The following is a 27,787-nucleotide window of genomic DNA, read 5'->3' on the forward strand; positions in this document are numbered from 1 at the left end:
TCCATTTTTGTCATGTTTGATACCTTTGAAGCAAGACCAAGTTCCATCAACCTGAGTTGTGGTGAAATGGTGGGACTGCTCCACCTTTAATCAGAAGTCTGAGATTCGATCTCTGGGTATGAACAAAATTATGTTGGAAACATCACCCCCTAATAGACCCTGCAGTGCGCAATCCAGATTTAACCGCTGCTTCAATGCAGACATCGAATACCGAACGGTAAAAAAAAAAAGGGAGACCAAGTTCAATGGAAATGGACTAGGTTCTTAACTACTCCAATAGCAAGCAAAATGGTAAGATGTAAATTGTTATTTACCTCTTATTTTGTAGAGGACAACAATAAAGAATTGGAATGTGTACTAATTCATTTTAGGAAATTCTAGATACTAGAAATAATGGATGACAAAGCACCAACAAGAAAACCTTACGTTACATGTATATAACAACAATTTTATTATTCCTTCATATATATTGTGTATGCAATTCCTTGAATATTCATATAATAATTATGTAGTTGTAAATTAAAACTTAATTAAAAAAATTTAACATAGAGCCTAATTTTACCAACCTTTGAACTTGCTACATTGATCAGATGAGAAAATTTCCAAGAGTCATAGATTGAAATTGGTCCTTCTATACCATCAAAGGATGTAGTGCAGTGGATGACTGCTTTTCTCTTAACCAGAGATCTCAGATAAGAGCCCTGAAAAATCCTTAGTAGGTGGTGTTTCCCCCCTAAATGGGACCTTCATGATGTTAATTCGGAAAAATCTGCTTCAATATCGTATCGCACACTGAGTGAAAAACCATAAAAGTTGGTCCTTCAATGAGTTTTTGTAACCAATGATTACCTAATTAAGGAAAGAGTTTGGAGATGCAAATACATTACGACTCTCCTTTATCCTTTTAAGTAAATTCTAGACCCCCTTTTTTACAAAAAAACATACTTCTTCACAAAGATGATTTTGGAACACCACAACAACAAACACAATGTAATATTATAATAAGTGTGGTGGTGTCTACTTAGTCGTAGCCTTATTTTGTGGAGGTAGAGAAACTGCTTTTGGTAAATCCTCGCTCAAGCAAACCAAAGCATATCAAAATCAGTAAGAAATAAAAATACAGTAGTAAAGAAACTATATAGAAAATAATGAAGATGATTTTGGAACAAATGTTTCTTTCTAAAATATTAAAAAGAGGATACAGGAAGCATGCTACCATTTTTTTAGAAAGGATACTGTAGTTGTTAAAACCTAAACTTAATTAGAGAAAACTTAAATAGAAGGACACAATGTTTCTTTTTTTCCTAATGCTTAATGTACCTAGCTAATTACAAACATGCCTATTTGGCTTAGATATTCATAATGAAAAAAAAAAGAGAAAAAATCTTGTTAAATATTGATGATAAAAGATGGAAAAACAATTAATTTAAATAGCCATTCACTCAATCACTTAAACTAAAAATAGCAGACAGACAAAATATATGTATAATTTATGTATATGATGTGTATAATTAATAAATAATTTATGTAAATCGAATAAAAAACGTATACAGTGAATTCAACCGGCTATTTATATAAAGATCTCTTCAATTTGTTGATGTAGCTCGTTGCTGGAAGAATTATTACAATATAAAAAAAATAATGAAAAAAATACCATATAAGAAAAATAAATAGTACCTCTAGTTGGATGGATTCTGAGTAGGTATATTTTGATCAATTTATTAAAAATTACTATGGTTCTGGTCCTAATCGAAGCTCAAGGTCCAATTTTGAATCATCAACACTCAATTGCATGTCCTTATTAATTTCATCTTTTGATGGAGAGTCCACAAACAAAGGTAATTGTAAAATATCACCTCCAATAATCAATTCATGATTTTCATCTTCTTCTTTGGAAATATGTTGATGATGTTGTTGTTGTTGTTGTTCAAATGTAACACATGGCCTTTTCGAGGGGTTACTCATATCATCGCTAGATATATCTTGTTGCAATATTAATTCATCAGTACTGGACGGTGAATGAATATGATCAGAAGGACTGACAGACTTCTTGGTATGATCTGAAGTGTCGATCGAGATTTCTCTAAGCTTGGCTCTATCTTTTCTATGGATATTCATGTGTCCACCTAGAGCTTGTGCATTAGAGAAACCTCTTTTACAAAAGCTACACCTATAACACTTAACTTGGCTTATTATACCTCCATCAGAACCCCATGTTATTTGGTATTTTTGGGAGTTGGAAGAATTAGGAATATCATTCTCCATAGCATTGAAATTAATTAACCAAAGTTTAAGAAGAAATTAAAGAAGGGAAAATTAATAAAGGGATTTTGGAGAGAGAGAGAGAAAGAGATGTTTTAATTGACAAGAACTAGCTAGAGAGCTAGCAAGCATGCTTGATTTCGTATTAAACACTATATATAAAATATTGTAACTATACTTCTATATCTATATTGTATAAATATAATACGCAATCAAGTTTATCTCATTCAAGATGACTATATATTGTCCTTTTCAAATATTTAGTATCCTTATCTTTGAAAAAGTTGGATGTCTAATTTGTTATATTATTATATGTAGAGGTGAGAGAATTAAAGAAAAAATGGAAAAGAAAATTACAAGATAAGAATTGAGCTATTACCAGTAAAGTGAAAAATTAGATAGTTCAAAGAGTAGCTAGTCTAACTATCGCACGATTCCCCAATTTAATTTTAATTAAAAGTAAAAACAACCTCCTCTTATATGTCTTTACATTATTATTGATGAAAATGAGTTTAACTTTCATACTTCAATTAATCACTTATAAAATAGCTAAAGGAGAAAAGATGCTACATTTTAATCTTTATATTTCTTCTGTTTCAATTTCTGTGTCTTAATTCGGAGTATGAGTATTATTAAACTGACTAATTTTTAGTGTTAATTCAAATATAGAATTTTTAATTTTCATAAATATATATATATATTATTTGAAGAATACTACCGTATAAGTTACAATAGTTAATAATTTAAATTATTTAGTAAATATTTGAAAAAAATAATCAAAAAATATTTTTAATAGTAATTAAGATAAATAAATTGAAACAGAAGTAGTATACATTACTTTATTATTTTTAGGACTCTATAATTTTGGAGGAAGCTACCGTCTTCACTTGTCATGACATCCACTAATATAACTTTATTCTCAAAAAAATAAAATGTAACGTTTTATAATAAGCTTTTAATTAAGTAAATAATTTTGGTAGAAAGAAAGTTATTAAATTACTAAACAACATCTAATAAAACAACACCAAGCGTGAATGTTAGATTTGATTAAACTAATTAAATTTGAATTTGTAGATGATTATTAATTTACATTTTTCCTGCACGCTTGGAGACAAAGTCAACACTATATTTTAAACATATATAAAAATATTGAACTTTTTAATATATTTTTTCTTCTTTATATTTTTGCTTCTTTTTTTTTTTTAAAAAAAGAGCAAGAAATAAACAAATTATCAATTTCCACCTGCACATAATTTTTAAATGCTAGGTTTTCGGTTCCTTATCTTAACGCACTTTTAATTATTATTTTTTTGGCTATTTGTGCCGCTGTCGGTTTTTTAATTAGTTGGAGTTTTCTTATACGATTAGAGCTCTTTATAATAATTATTTTTCATATAATAATTACTTTTATAAAATTAATTTTTATGTTAAAGAAAATATTGGACAGACAATATTATTATAGAGAAATTTGACGGTATTACTTTGTTTTTTTTTTGTCAACATAAGAGTCTCCATTCTTATTTCTCCTTTGTCTCAATTCGGGTTTCTATAAAGTTTGGTATGATAATGATTTTTCGTAGAATTAGAACCTTGTTTAGAGTAAAAATGGTTCACAACACTGTTTTGGTAATAAACTAATATAAGGATATTAAGTAGGTGTTTGGCGGTATATTTTAGATATTTTTTACTTTATTTTGAAATTTATAAAGTTGAAATTGAAGATAAAATTATATTTTATCATTTTTACAACGATGAGAAGAGGACCGTTTATTTGAAATTAATGAAGATATTATTGAAAAACAGATCTATATTTAACTAAATATCGAATCAATTCCAAGTTAATTTGAAAATTTTATAATTAAATACTAATTTTTAAATAATATAAAATGTTAATAATAAATGAATAATTCTTATGATCAAACCGTTCTCAAAAGGTGATAAAGAAGTTTATTAAAAAAGAAATAAGAACAAAAATTGGGAGTGTATAAAAAAATATAAAGCACGGCAGATTTTTTGCAACAAGCTTGTGTTTTCTCTTCGATATTGACGGTTAGCTTAATATGTAAATTTTATTTTATAAAATTAAAATTTTCACATTCAAAATCACTATTTAAAAGTTTTGACTCTTAAAATCATACCACATTATAAATTGAGATAAAAAAAGTACTAATATAAATAATTATTTAGTAACCTAAAATAATAAGGCATGGATGCAAACTTTTATAACGATTTAAATTGCATTGGCGATGTAAAAGTTTTAATACTATCAGCGAATAATTATCCCTTTAGGCGGAGCCAAGATTAGAAGTTTGGGGTTATGTTCTAAATCAATATGTTTGAGGATTCACAAGTTAATATACACAATTTTTTTAAATTTTCTAAAAAAAATATAGGTTCTACGAAAAAGCTAGTGGATTCGTCCAAACCCATGAACCCCATCTAACTCCGCCTCTACCGCTTTTAGGGATATTCGATAAAATTAAAACGATACAAACATTAAAAAGGATGACACGCATCGAGAAATTGTCCAATATTTTAAAAGAAAATAAAAATTAGTATGTGTCAAATTAAAAAATTATCATTATTATTTAAAATATTAAAAGTAATCAACCTTCCTCCATTTGTCATATTCTAGTGTGGCACGATATGAACATTAGGATAATTTGACATGAAGAGTCGTGCCACAAGAAAAGTCACTCAACATTTAATTAATTTAGAGCTGATTTAACCTTATTTTTGTTGTTTTGATATCACTAACGTTATTAGTACGGGTGTTTATGATTAAATATGTATTGACTTTTATTTTTAAAATGAACAAAGTAATTAAATTAGTTTTCAAATATAAAAATTGAATTAATTAAGTCGATTTCTTATTGATCAACATTTTTTAATCAAATTTTATCAATATTTTACTAAGTTCCTTTTTTTCTCAACCACTAATACAAAATGAAGCATGGATTCACCAATAAATCAAAATAGTACCGGAAAAAGGTCATATTCTTTTCGGAGAACATTAATTTCTCTCTTTCCGATATTATTTCACTTCAATTTTAGATATTATGCGTGAAGAGGAAGTATATTTATACTTATTTTTATATTTTGAAGAATCAACCTCTAATTAATTGGAATCTACCTAACCGTTGACCTAAAGTTGATTTTCATGAAAAGGTAAACAAGTAGAAAAACAACTCTTTACCACAAGCATATCATGGCACTGTAGAGTAAAATTATGTCATGGTTATTAATAGAAAGGGAAATTATGCGGATAACTAAATATATACTAATTAATTAGTTAATATAAATATAATTTGAATTAATTATCACTCGCAACCTCTTTTTAGCTATAATTATGTGCACCTATCTCTTCTCTTCCTCTCTCTCCTCTCTTATACATATACAAATACAAATTATACATACACACATACAATTATATGACATATACACAAATACAATTTACTTCTCTCCATTCTCTACCCTCTCTCGCTCGCTTCTCTCCTCCCTCTCCGCCATTTATATATACATATATACATATATACATATACAATTTGACAGATATACAAATACGATTCACCTCTCTCAACCCTTTGTTAAATTAGATCTTTGGCCTAACTCACACCCCAAACTAGCTCGAAGGGAGGAGGATTGTCCAAGTCTTATAAGGAGTCCACCCATCTCATTAACTATCAATATGGGACTTTTGTCATTCTTTAACACCCCACCTCACGCCCAGTGCTTATCATCTGGTGCGTGGGCATTTTTTATCTTGGGAACCCCAACATTGGATGAGATGGGCTCTACTCTAATACCATGTTAAATTAGGTCTTACGCCTAATGTTGAACGATTTTAACAGTCTTTGCCCTCTCTTGCTCGTCTCTCTTCTTGCTCGCCTCTCTCCTCCCTCTCCAATCTTACTTGCTTCTCTCCTCCCTCTAACATGTAGCTACAATAATATAGATATCCTGTTTTTAAAAAAAATAATAAAATAAAATTAAAATATATATATATATCCAATATATTAGGAAAATGGAGCGGCCCCTAATTATTGTGATTATGATGCATCTTTAATGGATTGCCTGTCCTAAAATGGATTGTTCACAGGCCCAGTACCAAAAGCCTACACAAAGTTCTCTTCAATGCCCAAATAGATACCAAATAGATATACTCCTTTTGTTTCAATTTATTTGTTTGATCTTGATACACTTCGAAATTTTAGAAAGTAAAGAAGAATTTTAAATTTTATGATCTTAAATAAAAATATGTGAAATATATCAAAATTTTCTTTAATCTTGTGATCTTAAACATGCTATATAGAAAATTCGAATTAAAAAGTTATCAAAAGGGAAAAAAACATTTTCTTTGAACGGATTAAAAACAAAATCAAGATAAACAAATTGATAAGGACGAAATATTTACTTTTAATCTTTTATTTCCTTTTTAACTAATTAATCGCTAGGTGGTATACGATTGCGAGAGATTAGGTTTTGCAGCTTTTGTAAACTTGTTATTAATTTTATGTTATTTTTACACATAAAATATTTGAAAAAAGTTATTCTTTTATAGTCATTTTATAAGTGATCGTAAGAGATTATTTCCTGAGACATCTGTTCGAAAATTCCAGTTTTTCCCCAATTGCACATAGGAAGAAGACCTATGGACCTATAATTACCAACTGCAACTCTTCTTGTCCAAAAGAAACATCTTACAATTAATTCTCAAATAAGCAATATATACCACCATCACTTGCAATCTCTCTGGAGGTGTATTTAATTTTTAACATATAGATATTAATTCATGTCATAGTATTTGCTATTCTTTTGTAATAATGAATGACCACATAATAAAGAGACTGTGTAATAGTAATCAATAAAGACAAACAAATTGAAACGAACGAAACATATGCATGTAGTATTAAGGGTAGAACCAGTTTGGGGCTAGAGGTAGGCTCCTTCAGTGGAAAGCTATAATATTTATACATGATTAAAATCAATTTTTATATATATTTAGTAGATGTTGAGTTCTATTTCGCTAATTCGTATGTTAACTTTTTCATATTTTGACATCTTAGTGAAAATTCTAACTCGGACATGAATAGTACTATTAGATTATATTGAAGCTATGTTGGGCAGATTCCCAATCTATTCTGCTCACTAAATAACATTTTTATTTAAAGGATATATAGTCTATTTAGCCAATAAATAAAAGCTTTATCAATCTCGTGATCAAGTAAGAAACTTGTTTAAATATACTTGTATACCTGTCAAAATAAAATACTATAAACAACTTCAACATTCAGAATATTAATTATTTATTTACTCAAACAGATCATATTAAAATGTATATCTTGGAATTACCAAATTCTCTAAAATGAGAAAAATACAGGCACCTAGCTAGTTTGGGAATAACTCTCCAATTCTCTTCACTAAATTCTATATATACTACTGTTACACCATGTGCTCTTCTGCCCCCCTCCCCCCACTCCCACCCCTTAATTAATTTCTTGAAACTTAATTCCCTCTGTATTTTTCCAGGCATGTCCAACTCAATAACACTAATCAAGACAAACCCTAGCCCAATCAACATATTAATGACACCCTATACATATCCAAATTGGAGGATGCAATTAATTTTTAATAAGAAGTCCAATTACATAATTCAATATTTTAACAAAATTTAAATATTATGTAGAAAGTAGAAACTCCTAAGATTTTCAAAATACTTTACTAAATTTTGAAATCATAATTTCAAGAATACAATGAATTAATGCTATGATCAAATTTAAATTTTGAATCTGATGGTGTTTCTTAAATACTCTATTATTAAAAAAACCACTATCTTCTCACCATCTTGAAATATCCCCTTCTTAAAACCTTTTGATCTACCCTCCTCGGATACAGAGGCGGATCTAGTTTTTCAGTTGTAAATTTGTATGTACCTAATAATTGTGGTTTATATCATAAAAATTATGTGATAAGAATTTACTAAATAAGTACAAAAAAATATTTTCTGATTCAATAAATCAAATAGGCTATGGTAGAATTCTGAACTCAAATTCATAATATTAAAATATTGAATCCGCCCTTACTGCGATACAACACTAAAAGCATGTAGAACAAAGAACAAGGTAAGAATAGCTCACAACATGTGTAAATTAAATGATAGGAGGAGGAAGGGAAAAAATATGCTTATACAAAATTTGTGTATATTACAATATACATATATACATAATTGAGGGAATGTATGTGTAATATATAAAACATAGAGGCTTGAATACTAGGTCATTAAAATATATGATATAGGGAGGCACATTATATTCCATGATTTTCTTTAAATCCTCATCTCCTTTATTCATTCCATATCATTAATTACATAAAAAGTAGGTGAAGTAACCTAGCTATAATAATTATACACTCAAAGCAACAAAACAAAAAGGGTCTTATTTAAATCCTAAGAGTCATGATGTGATAATATTCTTTTTGACAATTAAAAAAATAGTATTATACATATATACATGATACTTAAACTGATTGATTCCCTTGTAGTTGGTGACAATTTTGGAAGGATTTGAGAAAAAAAGTAGAAGAAGAGAACACAAGTATATTATGGCTTTATTATGTTGAGAGTACTGATCTTAACTGTAAAAAGTTGTGACACAGATCTGGATGTGATAATAATACAAGAAAAAGGGAATCCATGTTGTATTGTATCTGACTTATATATATGTGTCATTAAAAAAAAAAAAAATTATGTGTATGTCTACTAGTTTTATTTTGTACTGACAGAATGTCAGTGAGGTATTATTGATGAATGGGAAAAAGAGTTCACTGCATTCCATGCAGTTTTTAGTCAGTTTCTTGATTCTTCACCCCATTTAGGTTGATCACCAACCCCACCCTAGTGGCGGAGCCAGAATTTTCAACAAGAGAGTTCAAAATTTGAAAAAATAAACACATGAAGTAGCCGAAGGGGGTTCGACATCTACTATATATATATATATACCTAAAATATTATTTTAATCATGTATAAATCATATAATTTTTCGCGGTCAAAATAAGTGATTTTAGCCTTATGAAAAGAAAACTGATTTTTGAACTATTTTCACGCTCATCTCACATCGAGGTACTATAGAAGAACAAATATTTTTTCAGAAAATGACTTCCATCGTAACAAACAGACTCTTAAGAAGAAGAATGAAAACCTTCTTTCTTTTGCCACCTTAAAAATCTTTCTCTAATTTGTTATGATTTCTTAACATCAAATATCTGTTCAACTGTTGATTTTTATCATAATTAAGGAAGTTAATACACTTCTTGCATTCAGAAAACTCTTAAAAATTAAAGAGAAAATAAAGATCATTAATTTGTAGGCAGACTAGTAAAGCAGCCCTAAATATACACCCTTGAGCTTGTTTCTTAAACCAAAAGTTAAACTTCTTGTTTTAACTTTCTAGTAATCATCAATCAAACAGTTTTGTAATTGTTGAAGTGTTTGATCATCTCATATGAAAACCTGAGTCATCATCAGAAAGTACTAATCATCAATGAACCAGTTTATAACTGTTGAAGTGTGTGACCATCTCATATGAAAACCTGAGTCGTCATTAGAAAGTACTAATCATCAATCAATGTGTAACTATTGAAGTGTGTGCGTGACTATCTCATCTTAAAACTTAAATCAGAAAGAATACATTTTTATTTACTTAATTATATTTTCACATGGTATGTATCATGATTTGAGAACTGGACAAATTCCTTCATCTAGACACCTAGAATTCATCGATCATCTTGTTTTAACTTTCTTGGAGATACCTATATGCAAATAGCATAAAATCCATAAATCCAAAGTTTATAAGTTACACAAACAAAATATTTGACAAGAGAACTTCCTCATGCTTAGTGAAATGTTTGAAGCCTTCCATAATATCTTTAAGTCATTCTTACACTCTTCAAGTTTAGCTTAAAATTATCAGAAAACAAGTGAAAGATAGAAAGAGGAGAGGAAGAGTGAAACATACAGAAAGAAATGAACAAGATACCACTAGTTGTTGTTGTTGTTGTTGTCATCATAAGAGTTGTATTTTTTTTGTTTGGCCAAATTCACTTTACCTTTGGATTTTTCAAAGCTTCAACTCAAGATCCAATTCTTCTATTGCACTAGGGATCCTTTCAAGTGCTTCTGATTGGGGACGACACCTTTCGATTGATGAACTTGTTCTAGGGAAGAGATTTGCAAATGAAATGTTATCTTCTTGATCAACTTTCCTCCTTTTGCGATTAGTTTCAACAATATGGTCATGTTTTGTCCTAAAGCTCGAGTCTATCATGACTTCAAGATTCCTCTCTTGATCTTTCTTGAAATCTATAGATTTCAACTTCTTCTCCTCATCATTTTTCACACTAGAGAGACAAGAATATTTGTCAGCCACCAAGTTTGACCATGATGAAGACAAGTTATTCTTTTTCTCTTCTTGGACAATTGATGAAAAGGAAGAATGATGATGAGTTGCTAAGGTCTTTTGAGAAGAAACCCTAATTGGAACCCCAGAGGCAGAGTCAGAATTAGGGTTATACATAAAGGTACAAATTTGAGAAGGGTATTGAACATGTCTATTGTGATGATGATTAGGAGGAAGAGGAGGAGGAGGAACAAATACTTGATGATCATGACCACTTGGACTATTAGATGGAGGAGATTGTTTCATTCTTGCTCTATCCCTTCTATGAACATTCATATGGCCACCAAGAGCTTGAGCTGACCTAAATTCTCTTCTACAAAAGCTACAAGTATAAGATCTTGGTGGCCATATGCACCCTCCAAGTGCTCCAGATGCATCTTCAGCAAAAGCTTGCTCCTCCCACGAATCGCCATATGATGAAGGATTATTTGATAATGTCATGTCATGTTTTCTCTTTGTGCTCATCCAATATCTTGGTTGTTCCATTTCACCTCCCAAATATTCTTGAAAACGAAGAATCAAGGGATAAACGGAGTTGTGATTATCCTATTCACCAAGAATTTGACTAAAAGAAAAAAGCTACAAGAGAATAATATTGTAGGGAATAGATGAAGAAGACATCAAATGAAGGATATTGAGCCAAAAAGTTGTTTAAGTTAGGGAAGAGGAAGGTGGAGTGGTGGGTACTCTATAGACCCTCTCATGCAGCTACTCTTTTGTTTTTAGTCGGCCTTCAAATATAGAAATAGTAGAGGAAGACCTATTTAGTACTATGCATTACTTTGTTTTTAAAAGGTTTATAATTGTTCGATATCCGGAATCTACTGACCAGACTAATTCAGATTAGCTCATCAATATGATCTATATGAAGAGGATTCACTTACTACCGGGAGCTTCGCTCGAATATGAACTTTTGTCCAATTAAGAATGGATGAATTACATCCATCACACCACAATCCTTAATAATATCATGCATTCACGGAATTGGAGCTAGTTAGAGTTATAGTTTTAGAGTTTGAAAGAAATCAATTGTTTCGATCAAAACTCTATATTCATCTTATAAGATTTACGTAGTCATATAAATAATTTATTCAAAATTCAATAAAATTGTTTTTTCTATAATACATAGCTCATAAATTCCGAATTTTGAATCTAAATCTTATTAGTGGAAATCTCCCTAGTGGGGTCCTTATATATGACCATTGTACGGTGTGAATGTAAACTGACATAATCTGATTTTTACTCATTTACTTAACTGTCACAAGAGATTTTTGTTTTGACAATTATCAAGTACTCTTAGAAGAAAAATAATAAATTATAGTAGCTGTACATATGCTATATATTCCTATAAACTCTATGCTGTATGAGCTAGTTTTTCACATATATATAAAATTGCTATTTTTAGGAATTTAAAACTAAAGTTAATTAGCAATTATTTTGAATTATATGTACCCTTAATATTAACGAAGTAAAAATGAATTCTCGCCAAATAATTCACTTACGCTTCTACTTTCCGGGCGGAGGCAGCATATAATGCGGGGGTTCATCCAAACCCTCTCGGCGAAAAATATTACTATTTATACATGGTTAAAAATATTTTTTAGGTATGTATAATAGATGTCAAACCCCCTTCCACTAATTCGTGTGTTTACTTCTCAGATTATGAACCCCTTATTCAAATTTCTAGCTCCGCCACTGCTTTCCGTGGTGATGAAGGATTTGACAGAGACCCTTACCCCTACCTCGCTATATAGCGTAAAAGAAATAACTACAAATAGAGGGAGGGGGGGCGGGGGGGATAAAACGAAAAACCAAAACATTAACATAGACAAAATATTATGTATCTAAATTCTATGCCATTATTGTGACTTTTAGGTAACACAACATATAATATTAAAGCATGTTTAAGTTTAGATTCACACAAAAAAGATATTAGAGCAGTCAAAGATCTTAAGATAGAGTCTCACCACTACATATATTAAACAGAATTTTCACATGTTTTGGCTCATGAAAAAGAACCAGGCTTGTATGTGAGGGGAGTTTTGAGTCTACAATTAAATGATAAAAGTGTGTTTTTTCTAACAACTTAAGCTTTTAAATGAGAAAGTTACACACTTCACCAGAATTGAGATTAATCTATCATAAACTAAGCTCTTTTTGCAAATAAACATGTTAGATCAAGAAATTTAACAAGACATGACAAAGGGATAAATTCGAAGAGGAGACCCCCTCCCCCCCCCCCCCCCCTCCCCGATCAAGGTTTTATTTGGTTTTTGATCCGTTAACGTCAAATTCAAAGCGCAAACAAAATTACTTAATAGTTAGGGATATAGGATAAACCATATTTGCATCGATATAATTAGAATGCAATAAAGGTTATTGGAATTGACGTATGATAGCTATAAACAGAGGTGGTCTATTTAAGTTGTATGAGTGCGGAAAAAAAAAGTTCCAGAGTGTTCAAGTAAACAGTGTTGCTGAAACAAGCAACAAGTGAGTGATCAAGTGAAAAATAAGAGAAAGCAACAAAGAGAGTTGTTAGATTATGAGTGCAAGAAATATTATGAGTAAGAATTGTAAAATCGAAGCGAATCTTTACTTTACTATAATAATAATCAAGTTGTGAGCAATCAATTTTACCCATAAAAAGATATTCTAACATTCATGGTAAAACAAAATTTCTGATAGAGAGAGCGTTCTTTTTGTTTTATTTTATTTCAAAGGGCTAAGCATATATTGCATATACAATACTTACACAATTAATTGGTAGGATTATTCTTTGATTAATAATTTGGACAAACTCACATCTTGCACAACAAAATTTATCAGAATTGTTCCCTATTCCTAGCTAATAAATAACGTATTTTAGGCATAATTATATTAAGGAATATTTTTTTAAGCCTTAAACATAGGAAACATGTTGGTCACAAGATCAAGAAAAACAGGATCATACGTTAACGATAATTCTCAATCAATTAAATATCTAAGAAACATTCGATTTTTTGACTTTGACCTAAGATGAAATGGTTAATGATCTAAGCAACAGATTTCCAAAAAAATTAAAATGAAATTGAATATAAATATGTTTGGGGTGGGGTGGGGTGGGGTGGGGGGGGGGATAAGGGGATCCATGGATGCCTTCATGATGATTGAAAGAATAAAATTTGAGCAGAAGATTTCATTTTTAATCATGAGAATGAATTAATTGTTATAGTTTTGTAGTGGACAAAATATTTTAGGTAGGTTAGGTTTTGGGTTGTGTCCTTATTTATTAGGAAAAAAAAATATCAAAATACATAACTTATTTTATTATATTCTCTGAAATTTTCTATCATTTGAAAAAATTACAAAAATCTCTATTCTTTCATATTCTCGGATACATCACTTTACGCAATGTTATTGATCGGATACATCACTTTATGCAATGTATCGGTTGAATAGATCATACATCACTTTATGCAATGTATCAGTCATATACATCAATTTACGTGATGAATCGAAATGTTGAGTGATGTATCCGAAATCGGGACGCGAAGTATCAAGACGTTTTGGGATGTATCCGGATTCTACCAAATTTAAGGAATTTTTATAATTTAGAAAATAGTAGGGATAAAATGTAATATTAATTAGCTCTTATCACTATAAAATTTGAATAAAATTCCCTTATTTATTTCGTACACAAATATATATATATCTTCAAACACATCAATATTATTCTAACTTCTATAACAACCATTCTATTTAATTGTTGGAGATGAAGTGCTGAATAATACTATATTTAATTTATTTGTGTACATACTTGTAGCATTAAATAAAAAAATAGCGTTATAAATAAAAATTACTCCATCTTGTTGGGTAATGCATTCATTCATTTATATGGAGAGACCTAAATGATGTATTAAGAATAGTCCAGGATCATAGTCATGATTGAACATGTCATATAGTCATGATCAAACATGTCATTTGTTTGATAAACCTACTTAATAAATAAAGCTTGCACATTTTTTTTTATAACTTTTGATAACGATGATACATCTTAATAAGTGGTGTGGTATCAAAGCTAATGTCATTGATGGATTCGATTCCTTAGAACAACATATTGCATGTGACAGGTATTGGGTGGTAGGGGTGGGATTGAGTTGTTGGATATTGCTAACATCTGGTAAATTTTGATTCGGCATCACAATAACTCAATAAGTATTCATGTTTATAATCTTTATCAAGTCTGAACGATTGTCGATCACTAGATCAGTCGATCTGCAATATTCACCTTGGACCACAAACACAAATCATCAGATCAAAATATTATCATTAAGTACTCCAAAGAATCAAACATAGTCAATCAAAAACTTGCATGTTTTTCTGACATATATAAACAAGTTTAAGCATATAATGAAATAAATGCAAATTTTATTTTTAAATAAAAGGAAAGTGAAACAACTAATAAGACCAAAACAACTATAGCCGCCCTCATCAACCCCTATTTGTCTCATTTTTTTGTGCCACTATTAAATTTGTCATGTATGTATATGTCTCACAAAGCTTATCCAACATAAAATGTGCATCTTTAGAATCCAATATGTCTTTATGGTAATTAATTAAATTATAAGATTATAAATAATCTAATCTTACTAAGTATGTCACTTCTACTAAATTACATATACTAAACATTTGAACAACATCTTTTTAAGTCAGAAATCCATGTGATTTTAATATTTAGCCAGCAAGTACATGATTGATTAATAGTGCCAATAACAAAAATACAAAATAGGACAGTCAAACTACAAGTGCCTTGTATTGGCTTGACTTAAAAGCATCTTTTTTATGTAGAGTTTGTTTGAAGGTCCCTAAAGTGATTTGATTCTATTCATGCATGTTTTATAATCATAATTATTAATTCTTAGACGATTTAAAAAATAATTAAGAGCTAATAACTTATTTTATAAGGTTTTTGCCCTAATTGCTCCAATGAACATGTTTCAAGTTTGTCATCTTTGGTTATAACTATTCGAAGATCGTTTTATTTTTTAACTTTTTGTTAGATAACATCTCTAGCTAGAGAAAGATAAACAAATTTTATTTGTTTCTTCTCTTTTTTGTATCCTCTTGACTAGGGACTTAAGTACTGGTACGAGTCAATTGAGTGTCAACGGATAATAATAGATCAATTTTAAAAAATATTTACACAAAATATCTAGTTTCACAATCTTTTTATATATATATGATCTTAAATGTCAATTCTCACCTAGTGAATTAACTTTTAAAGTTGAATTCAGCTCTATCATATATAGTTAGATCCATCCTAATCATTGTTCAGTTGATGTTGGGCCCAGTCTTATATTATTCACACTCCAAATGTACAGTCCTGAGTCTAACAAGGGAGCTAGGGAGTGTTGAGTTTCACATCGGTGGGCTGAGAAAAAATTGATCTCTTTATATGTTCTTGCCTCTTGGTCTATCCTAAATACCCTACGATCTAATTTTTGGAGTTGAGTTTTATCTCAAGTTCATATTTTATCAAGGAGTACTATATGTGTATTTTATTAAACTAAGAAATGTACTATATGTGTATTATTATAGTTTAATTAATGCTACATTCCAAATTCCCACCATATTTGCTAAGGATATCTGACAAGAACAACCCAACTAATTAAGAGGGGGGGTCCGTCTGAAATGATTAGAAATTAGACAAATAGAAGACTATTTCTGTAGTAATAAAATGTTTACCAAAAAAAAAGTAATAAAGTAATTAATCAGCACATATTGTACAAATTATCTAAGAATATGGACTACAAATATGTACATACAAAATACACCTTTTTTCTATAAATTTTAAGGAGTCCATTCACACAATTCACCTCTATTTAATTTATAGTACCAAACACTATTTATTTCATTCCATTGTATATATCCGTTATCTTTTAATAACTATGTTTAAATATTTTTAGTCTAGTTGGAAAAAACAATTGAAATTTATTTGAACATAATTTTAATTATTTTTCCATGATGCAATAATGTATTCCATAGTTCCATGCCATTAAAAGCTCATAATATGCTTCTAAAATAGTTTTCAAACGTCTAAATATGAATTGTTGCATATATAAATGATGGAACTGATCAATGGAAGAGATTATTATGATTTAGTTAGATTTTTTTTTCAAATTAATAAAAAATATAGTCTCAAGAGATTATATATAATTTTGGAAATCAATAAAACGTTAGGTAGGATCGAGAGTGGAGAGTCAAGGGTGGCACAAGTTGTGTAAGAGACGTTAAAGCTTCAGAATATCACTTAAAAAACTTATTGTCCCTACTCATATTAGTGTCTTTTCATATTCTTAAAAAAAATAAAATATTTTCCTAACGAAAATAGTTTGTATCAAACATGAAAAAATTGAAATACATTTCATTGTCCAAACACACAGACACCCTAATATAATTTAAGGAATTGAAGAGAGGATCAAAGCAAGTTGACCAAGTTGTTTCTAAATCTTAACTCCAACTAAAAAAAAACAATTATCGCTCTTAATGGCTTAATTAATCCATATTTAGACAAAATTAACAATATTCAACAGAGTTTAGAAATAATCAAAACTCATCAATAATACAAAAGATAAGACATGAGAGAGGACGATCACCTTTTCCTTACATTATACATAAAAAATATTATGAGGAGCTAATAACACTTGTTGTCTTATATTAAATTATGGTAAATTATTAATTTAATATTGTCACCTTTATCAGATTCTACTTAACTCGAATGTCTTCATTCTCATCAACTTGTGTGCCTAATTAAAAAAAATATTATAATATTAACAAAAGTTATGGTCCTACTTCTACTTCTTGTTTCTTAAGTCTACAAACAAGAATTATAAGTAGTATAATAGAGATATGATTGATAAAATTAGAAAATGAAAGTTAATTATGGGGTATTTTTTTTTCCAAAATAATTAGGGGACAAAGATTAGAGATATAGACGTATTAATTGTGTGAATGAGGTGACACTCTTTGATTGGGATGTGGTTGGCATTAAACAACTTATAACTAAAATTGCATTAAATTATCATATGTCTTTTCACTTAGATAGTAGTATTAAAATTCAAACTTGATCTTAAGTGATTTGATGGTTTGTTTGTTATTCGTAACTCTATCCGTTTTAATTTATTTCTCATGCTTTGACTTCACACAAAGTTTTTTAAAAAATAAAAAAATCTGAATTTATGATCTTAAAGTAAAAATATATAAAATATATAAAAATATTATTTAATTTTGTGACGTTAAACATAATGTCAGATAAAAAAAGACACTTTTTTTAAACGAAGGAAAGTATTAAATTACATAGCCTTGATTTATGGCGCGTAATTCAAGTCAAATTAAGTATCTATATTTAATTTGTGTATTCTCACCGACAGTTATCGGTAAGTAATTATCATTATAAAAATTTAAAATTCTTCTTAGTTTGATTTTTTATTTTTAAGAATAATAAAGAATAACTATAGGTGAGCTAGGTCTAAACCTATCAAGTGGGCTGGGGGCTTGGCTGGCCTGGCAGAGGTCTTGGGCCTGATAGATTGGCCCAAGTGTTAGTTCGGGTTTCGGTCCTTCGGTGCACCGGTTCGGCTAGTTAATATTGTATTTGGTATTTTTCACTATTTCATTATTTATTTTGTGATTTTAATCTAAGTTTAAGGGTTGAAATTGAGAACTCACAATTTGAGGATTTGAGAGTTAATTCAAACTCAATTTTCGATGAAATTTCATATTTGAGATTCTAGTATTAATGATAAGTTGATTTTGGAATAAAATTACTATTTTAACCTTAAAGTTTAAGGTTGACCTTTTGGGGCCGAGATGAAAGTATATCAATATGAGTATCCAATAGATACACTTAATAGATTGGGAGTATTCCGAGGTGATGCCAAAAAAACACACATTTGTGAGGGTTTATCGATTATAATGTCTATTGAGTATAAATGTTTTTTGTATTCATATATATTACACTTATTGCATTTTTTTTGGTGCAGAATATATGTATCTCGATCATGAGTGGGTCACACTAATTGTTGAGTTCAAGTTCTTTATTTTCGGAGATTTTTGGTTAGCTGTTTGGCTAATCTGCGGATCATTTCCTTTTTTTCAGACAACGTATCAATTTTTGAACAATTATATGTATTATATTTATAGTCATTTTTATACACTTGACATTGAGTCTTGATGTTGTATTTTGTTAATTTCTACACTAGATTTCTATTTTAAAATTTCTATGATTTTAAACTTGTTAATATCTTATTTCCACATTATTTACTTGCTTTTGAATTAATTGGATGGTGGCTTATTTACTTGCTTGAAACAATTATTCCATGAAGAATACCACAATTATGGAACGCATGATTTAGTTTATAGTATATTCTTAATTTCACGTAGATATATGTCAACGTTAACAAACTTCACAAATCTTAGTATGTGATTTTCCAAATTTAAGGTTGACCAGTAATTATATAGTAATAAATATAACTTAGGTAAGTTTTGTGTTTGTATTGATTGTATTTCATAATTAACTTGCATAGGTTAAATCCAAGTGCAAACGTTCAAAAGCTACATTACAAATCAGACCATTATTTCCTTCACGTATCTCCCACCATGTTGGAAACGTGGCACTTCATGGTCATTATAAATATAAAAATATATATTTTAATAACGTTATGTTAGAATCAAATATCTTTTTTTCTCAAGAATGGAAGGATTTTATTTAGAGTAAATGATAAGGTCCATTCATACAAGAAGGAATTATTGAGAGCAGCTGATACAAAAGAAGGAGATGCTTAAAAAATACAAGGCTGATTACTTTTCATATTTGGATCATTTAATTTCCTTTCGTATATTGCTAATAGGTCTGCTACTACATTAACGATAACTGTTAAATTAGGTCTTAGGCCTAACCACACCCCAAAAGCTAGCTCAAAGGGAGGAGGATTTCCCAAGCCTTATAAGGAGTCCACCCATCTCATTAACCACCGATGTGGGACTTTTGTCATTCTTTAACACCCCACCTCACGCCCAATGCTTAGCATCTGGTGTGTGGGCAATTTTGATTTTGGGGGCCCAACATCGGGTGAGATGGGCCCTGCTCTGATACCATGTTAAATTAGGTCTTAGGCTTAACTCACACCCCAAAAGCTAGCTTAAAGGGAGGAGGATTGTCCAAGCCTTATAAGGAGTCCACCCATTTCATTAACTACCGATGTGGAACTTTTGTCATTCTTTAACAATAACACATATCAGTAGTAACATTCACTAAAATTTCATCTTTGTATGATCATACATATTAATTGTACTAAGGGTGTCTGATTGAGACTTGATCAGAGTATATCGAATCATTATAAAAATCATCGGATTACTATAATTTATAGCCATTGGAAAAGTAAAAAAAATTCATGATCAAACGTGTCCTTAGCAAAAGTAGTAAACTTTACTATTGACCAACATTAAGCTTTGTTTGGCTAGATTAGAATCAAGAAAGATAAAGAGTAACAACAAAACAGTGCCTTTTATTTGATTAAACTCCTTTTGTCTCTTATCATACGTTTTATAGTAGTAGCCCGTCCTTTGATAAATGTTTATAATTAGTTGTTGACTAACTTGGTCTAATCCAAAATTCATTTATTTGATACCACTAAACAATTTTTTTAATGGAGTGTTGGTTAAACATCTCTTTCTATGTTGGAGAAATTGATGATTTATATATTATATTTTGAAAGAGATAGATGACCTCTTCTCTTGAAGAGATTGATTGGATTTCAATTTGAATTTGAATAGGTATTAGAATTGGATTAATGGAATGAGAGTAATTAATTAAAGAATAATGTTTTAGTTGAAATATAGATTTGATAGGTAAATGAGAGTCAAGTTATAACATAATTGTATAGTTCGATCCTCCTACCACAAATCCACAACATTCCTTTCTTTCATTTTTTCCTATCGTATAATAATAATAATAACAATAACTATGTCTCGATTTTAAAGAAATTAGGATTGACTATATGAATTTTAATGATCTCTGAATTTTTACATTATCTTCAAAATATAGGAGATATGTTTTATTCAATAATTTAAATTTAATTTTAATTTGTGTTGAACTTATGTTGAAACTATCAATCTTGTACAAACAATGTCTAGAAGTAGGGTCAAATCTTTAGTCAATATATGAAGTCCATGTTGTAAGAGTCCAAATACAAATGTGCTTATTCAGTTATTTGTTTGACCTTTCTAGTTCTGGATTAATTGGAATTAGTATAAGAAAAAGTCATGGAAGACAAAATTTTATAAAAACTTTATTTCACTCTATGACCATCACAATAACATACCCAATATTTTCATACACAGTTGAATTTGAGAAGGGTAGGGTGTATGTGTAGACCTTATCACTATCTCAAAAGTAGATAAATTGTTTCTGATAAACCATCGGCTCAAAGAAAAGTAGTCCAAACAGTCCAAAAAAAGTAACAAAAATATGAAAAATATAAGATAGTGACAAAACAACAGAAAAGTAACTACAACAAAATAAAATGATAGACGAAGTATAAAAAATAACTAGTAATAGAAATCGAAGGACAAGCAATTACCGAAGCAATACTACAACTATTATACCTACTTCTTTCTACCCTAATATACGTCCACAACCATGTCCTCGGTAAGCTAAAAATGTGTCATCTAGATCACCTCCCTCAATGCTTCTTCGGTCTACATCTACCTCTTTGGAAACCATTCTTTGTCAGCCTCTCACACCTCCGCAATGTGGCATTCATAGATCTCCTCTTTACATGTCTGAAGCATCTTAGTCTCACTTCCCTCATCTTGTCCTCCACCGAAGTCACTCACACATTGTCCCGAATCCTTATTTCTAATCCTACCTCTCCTAATATGCCCATACATCCATCGCAACATTCTTATTTAACTTTCAACTTCTAGGCGTGGGAGTTCTATGACCATCACAACAGCAATGGAAAAATTTATGGTCAAAAGTCTTGGGCTCAGAACTATGAAATGTCTCCCTCCATTTCATATTAATTGTCGTATTTCATTTTTCGAGAGTTAAAGTTTTACGTTTTATGTTTAAGGAAATACAGTGTGTTAGAATATTAAAGTATAAATTATAGGAACCACATATTCTAAGTACTAAATAACATCCTATCCCTTCTAGTTTTCTATTTACCAAAAATCCCTTAAAAATGATGTTTGCGGGATACATAGCGTTGTGCACGGGATACATTAGGTTTGATACATTCCACATAGCGGGATACATAGCGTTGTGCACGGGATACATTAGGTTTGATACATTCCACATAGCGGGATACATAGCGTTGTGCACGGGATACATTAGGTTTGATACATTCCACATAGCGGATACATAGCGTTGTGCAACGTCCATATAATGATGATAATTGTTCGTTTGTGGGCTTCAAAAAAAATCCAAGAATGATGTGACTCGATCATATTGGGCCCATTAATCACCTAGGCCCAAAATTATAGTTGATTTCACGAAATTTTTTTATACAAATGTATAAGAGATGCATATACACCTTTATACATATTATATACGCTGCTTATACACTATATAATGTACATAAGGTATCACATATATGTTGTATGATAATGTATATGAGGTGTATACACAATGTTATACACCATTATGTATTATATATACACTGCTTATATAATAAAAATATACACCTAGATCCGTAAAGATTGATAATAGAAAATATGTTCTAAGAAAGATATTATTATAGTTCTTGAGTTGCTGGATTCGATTACAAAGTTTCTAAAATATTGCATCATTATAAATAGTAACTTGTCTAGCTGGGCACTTATATATCTTTAAAATACACTATTAAATAGTGCATGGGGTAATAGGTCATGCTCAAAATTTGGAATTGTTACAGCAATTTCGATCAAAGTTCGGATATATTTCAGACTTTTTTCCCCAAAAAAAATGTTTTTGTTATTTATACTCCGCAATTTACTTCTTGTTTTGTGACTCAAAAATTTGATTCTTCAGCATAGTAGATATAGCAAAAATAACATATAGAAAGTCATAAAACATAAAATAAAGGAATCACTCGATAATTTCCATGACAATTTTGTTGCATTTTCCTTGTTTATATCAGTCTCGATCGAACCACTTAAATGTAAAACAAGAAATTAAACTTAATAAGTCTCTTATAAATTATAGATTTTATTGTTGATCTCTAATTAAATTAACTAGAATTAGCAATGGATGCTGATGGTAGGTGGACTCTTCAAGGCAATACTGCCATTGTTACGGGAGGCACTCGAGGCATAGGGTACGCGATCTAATTTTCAATCGACTGTAAAATTAAGATTTGAATTTTATGAGTTTGAAATTCTAATCTATTTAATTTATCTTTTTTGGCTTATTTAATTTGCACATATTAGGCATGCCATTGTAGAAGAATTAGCAAGTTTTGGAGCAAATGTTTATACATGTTCACGTAACCAAATGGAGCTTGATGAATGTCTTAGACAATGGAAAGCTAAAGGTTTTAAAGTTGGAGGGTCTATGTGTGATTTACTATCAAGATCTCAAAGACAAAAGTTTATGGACAACGTTAGCAGCTATTTTGATGGAAAAATCAATATTCTTGTAAGTTCAACTATGCAAACGATTTCTTTAATAAAAAATGAAATTTACTGGCTCGATTAATCTGCATTTAAGTTATGTGATAGGCCTATTGAAGGAATACCTTGAGGTTTTTTTTTTTAAAAAAAAAATGTCCCTGACTAGTAGGGGTGTTATATATCTTGAAAATAAGTACAAGAGGGGGGCTTGATCTTTCCTCAGAAAACAACACAAGGATAAATAATTCATCCTTTACAAAAGGAGGGCTAGGAGATCAATATCTACGAGCTAAGCTTCGCACATCTAAGAACAAGTAAATTAACTAACAAAAAAGTTCGATTTGTCGTATCTGAGTCTAATGGATGACAGTTGACTCATTTGCAGTTTCGGCCTATTTTATGTTGGTCTTTAATTTTTACCCCTTCGGAGTAAATAATTATTTTGTTGGACATAAGTTTATTTTTTTTGTATCATAATATTTTATAAGTTATAACTTCGCATCTTTAAAGAATTTATGCCCCGCTAGGTAGGCATAAGTTCGATTTTTAGGGATAAAAATTAAAGATCAATATGGTAAAAAAAATTACTTCTGATAGACCTTCGACTCCAAAAATGCAAAAGTTCTTTCAATTTCTGCGTGAAGTTAATTAAACTCCATATAACTAAGTTAATTGTTGTTATTTTTTAGCCAAATATTATTAATTTGTTTTATGTTTATTAGATAAATAATGCTGCTGTAGTTGTATCAAACTTAGCAACAGAATCCACTCATGAAGATTACAACACTATGATGGGCATAAATTTTGAGGCTTCTTACCATTTATCTCAGCTTGCACATCCCTTCTTAAAGGCCTCAAAAAATGGAAGAATTGTTTTCATTTCTTCTGTTGCTGGCTTTGTCTCTCTGCCCTTATGTTCTATTTATTCAGCAGCTAAAGGTAGTAAGCTTGTTGGACTATAATCGAAAAATTACGGTTTATGTCTATTTTTGAAAATATTGATGTCACGTAGATATAACTGGATAATTTACGGGGAAAAATGAACTTGAAAATGAGTGATCTTGAATTTATTTTACCTCGTTTGTTTTATTTAGGCAACATTTTTATATTTGTCCGATCAGAAATTCAAGATCACTTATTTCAAGGTTATTAGGGTATTGTTTAATTACTTGTTATTGAATTTCACTTGTATACCCCCATTAAAGTGTCAGAGAGCTAGGCAAGTCGAGCTGAATTTGTACGGATGAAAACTGACCGAGTAAATAAACCAGTGGGTCGAATGGGCTGGTTTTAACATGTCCAAAGGTGTTTGGGTTGAGTCAAAATGAGCTAAACAATGACTCATAGTCCAAACCGCTCAACTTTATACCATTGTTATTAAGTTCTTATTTCTTTGTTTGTTTGCTTATTTTTGTTTACTTACCAAATAAAACTAATAACTTTCTTTAATTTAAGGCTATATATAATGCATTAAACAAAAATAAAGTTACTTTTGTAATTGTTTTAGATAAAAATGATTCATGGATTAATCTGAATTACATATTTGGTTCAAATCAATTCATTTTTTAGATAGACAGATCAAAATGAATGGAGTATATAAATAAACGGGTTATTAACCTTTTAAATTTAAATAAATTGGATGAATTATATTTTCATAAATTAATTTTTTAGACGGTGTAAATAATGTTTACAACTACAAGATGTAGGAATCTTGTTTGATTTATTTTCCCATTTTTTCCTGTAAATTAAGGGGCAATGAACCAATTGACAAGGAGTTTGGCATGTGAATGGGCTATGGACAATATTAGAGTTAATGCAGTTGCACCATGGGTAATCAAAACCTCTCTCATTGAAGCAGCTTCAGTAAGTTTAAGCATATTATAATAATTATGAGTTTAAGCATATTTCAATCTGGTTATTTTTTAGATCTGGATCTTAATTATTAAGATTTTTATCATTATATAAGTTTTTTTTTATATCCACTTAATGTATCTGTAGAACAATTTTTTATATTTTTTGGTATGTAAGCATTTTATTACCAAAGAGAAGTTTACAGCTCTAAAAAAAAAGAAAAAAAAACTATTTTGACTAAAGCGAACCCAACTAATAACCTTTCATCTCCTAACCATCTATCAACTCCTTTAGCTTGGATAGTAGTTCAACATCGTCAAGTATTTAGTTAATTTTACTTTGAGACAGCATCTAAAATATACGTCTTGAATTATTCTCTTCACAAGATCCGATATTTCTCTTCTTTTGCCTTGAAAAACAATTTGGTTCCTCTCTTGCCACATATAATAGATGCAGCCTGTTAAGGCCATTCTATAAATTGTTGTTGCAACACTATTTCCATTATGATGATTCACTGCCAATGTAAGTTCTTCTTCCATCTTACTTTTGAAAATACCCCTTGCACCAATTGGTACATCTTTTTTACAGAGAAATATTGCAATCTTTAGAATTGATCTTCTGTGTAACCAACAGCTTTCACGTACTCCGTAGCTTTGAAAATTTTCTTGATAAGCCAAGATGCTTGTTTTGTATGCTACAAAGACGACAATTCAGAAGATTTATTCATTATCGTTACGGTCATTAATCATCATTATCAACTATTATCGTCCATCCACCTGCAACCAACATCTTCAGTCATAGCAACTACCATCACTATCAACCACTATAACAAGTTGTTACCGCAATAAGTCACTATTATAATCATCATCACTAACTTCATTACCAACTCATCAATTACTATTGCTAATCACTATCATCGATCAGACATCACGGTATATTTTCAACCATCATTATTATTCATAACCACCATTGACTATCATCATCAAAACTACAAATTGCCACCATCAATTGTCAGTCATTATCATCTCTAGCTGCTATTTACAATCATAGCATTAACCAACACCATTCCCAATTGGAAGCACAATCACAACGCTAGTCATTATCATCACCAACCGCTATATAATTTTCTATAAATATGTTGTTAATGTAGTATTATAAGATTAATTTAGTATTTTCTTGAATTTTATATTTAGTAAGTTTTACATTCAGATTTTAAAAAAATAAATCATCTCAATTATTTAGTATTCAAATCTTAATGCATCATCTTAATTAATATTCATATGTGCATTTAGATTCAAACACTTTTAAAATAAAATCATGTCTAGAGTGTTATATATAGAATATATAAGGAGGGGCCGAGCTTGGTCTTACCTCCAAATATAACACAAGAATAAAAAATTATCCTTCACAAAAAAGAGTACGAAAATCTAACTTAGACATTCCAACCCTTTGCAAAAAAAAAAAGGACAACCTATCTAGCTAACTAACAAAGAAGTTTGACTTGTCATATATGAGTCTTATAAAAGTTCATTTGACTCTTATCTAGTTGAAACATAATAGGTTGTTCGTCGCTAATTTAGCAAGATGATTTGCAACCTTATTTGACCTTCCTGATACATTAGCAAGTTTCTTCAAACATTATTTGTATTTAGCTGGGAAAGCCTGTGAGATTCAATATTTTATAAACATCTTAATATTTATATATGTATTTAGATTCAAACATCGTAATTTTAATGATTTTTTGCAGCAAAATCCAGAAGTGAAAAAAAGGATCAATAAATTAGTGAGTCGAACTCCTATTGGTGGTCGACCTGGAGAGCCAAAAGAAGTGTCAGCCATGGTTGCCTTCCTTTGCTTCCCATGTGCTTCATATATCACTGGCCAAATTATGTGTGTTGATGGAGGAATAACTATTAATGGATCTTGTTAATCATTGTCATCACATAAAATAATAAATAAATAATTAAAACGTCATTGATTTAATTGTCAATGTTGAGGATTTAATTTATCAAAAGTCTGGAATTTGAATATTAATAGTAGTATCACCTTTAATTTTATTGATAGAGAAAATTGAAATAGAAAAGATACTTTTCTACATAGCTTTCCCCACCTAAGATCATATACTTATAGGCTTAACTAACTGCCTTCGCTATCATCACTTAGCCACCTTCACTATTGCAAGTTGTCTTCGAGCTCATGACAAAGTCAGAATTTTTACTAAAAGAATCTAAATTATAAAAAAATAAATGGACGAATTATTCGAAGAGGTTTAACATAATTATTGTATATACATAAAAAATATTTTTATCATATATAAATAATAAAATTTTCTGTTGAAGATAATTCAAATAAACCTCTAACTCGGTTCCACCCCTGTCATTACGTGCTATGCATGTGCTCTGGCCAAAATTAGTTACGTGTTAGGCATGTGTTGTGATCACAAATATAATACTTCAACATTTAACAATATTAATTAATTTTCTCTTTTGACATACTTTTATTAGTTTGTTTTTCAAAATTTATCTGATACGTGCAAGATCATAAAATTAAAGAATAATTTGATACATTTGAATAAAGAGCTAGAG

The 27,787-nt window shown here is 29.9% G+C and overlaps 3 protein-coding genes across 3 annotated transcripts in view; 1 reads left to right on the forward strand and 2 right to left on the reverse strand.

The window, feature by feature from the left end:
- The window catches only part of LOC125840407 (uncharacterized), a 203,681-nt gene that overhangs the window by 61,067 nt on the left and 114,827 nt on the right, over positions 1-27,787 (reverse strand). The window lies entirely within an intron of this gene.
- On the reverse strand, positions 10,159-11,444 carry LOC125840427 (zinc finger protein 10-like). Its single transcript, XM_049519411.1, has one exon. It carries the CDS (start codon positions 11,199-11,201, stop codon positions 10,377-10,379), a length of 825 nt encoding a protein of 274 aa, XP_049375368.1. The 5' UTR covers positions 11,202-11,444; the 3' UTR covers positions 10,159-10,376.
- LOC125840295 (tropinone reductase homolog) lies at positions 22,986-27,132 on the forward strand. Its single transcript, XM_049519259.1, has 5 exons — positions 22,986-23,056; positions 23,169-23,376; positions 24,074-24,290; positions 25,102-25,214; positions 26,950-27,132. The coding sequence occupies exons 1-5, from the start codon at positions 22,986-22,988 to the stop codon at positions 27,130-27,132; spliced, it is 792 nt and encodes a 263-aa protein (XP_049375216.1).

Source organism: Solanum verrucosum, unplaced genomic scaffold (genome assembly GCF_900185275.1).
Source record: "Solanum verrucosum unplaced genomic scaffold, falcon-dt-bn FXZP01000137.1, whole genome shotgun sequence".
Lineage (NCBI taxonomy): Eukaryota > Viridiplantae > Streptophyta > Magnoliopsida > Solanales > Solanaceae > Solanum > Solanum verrucosum.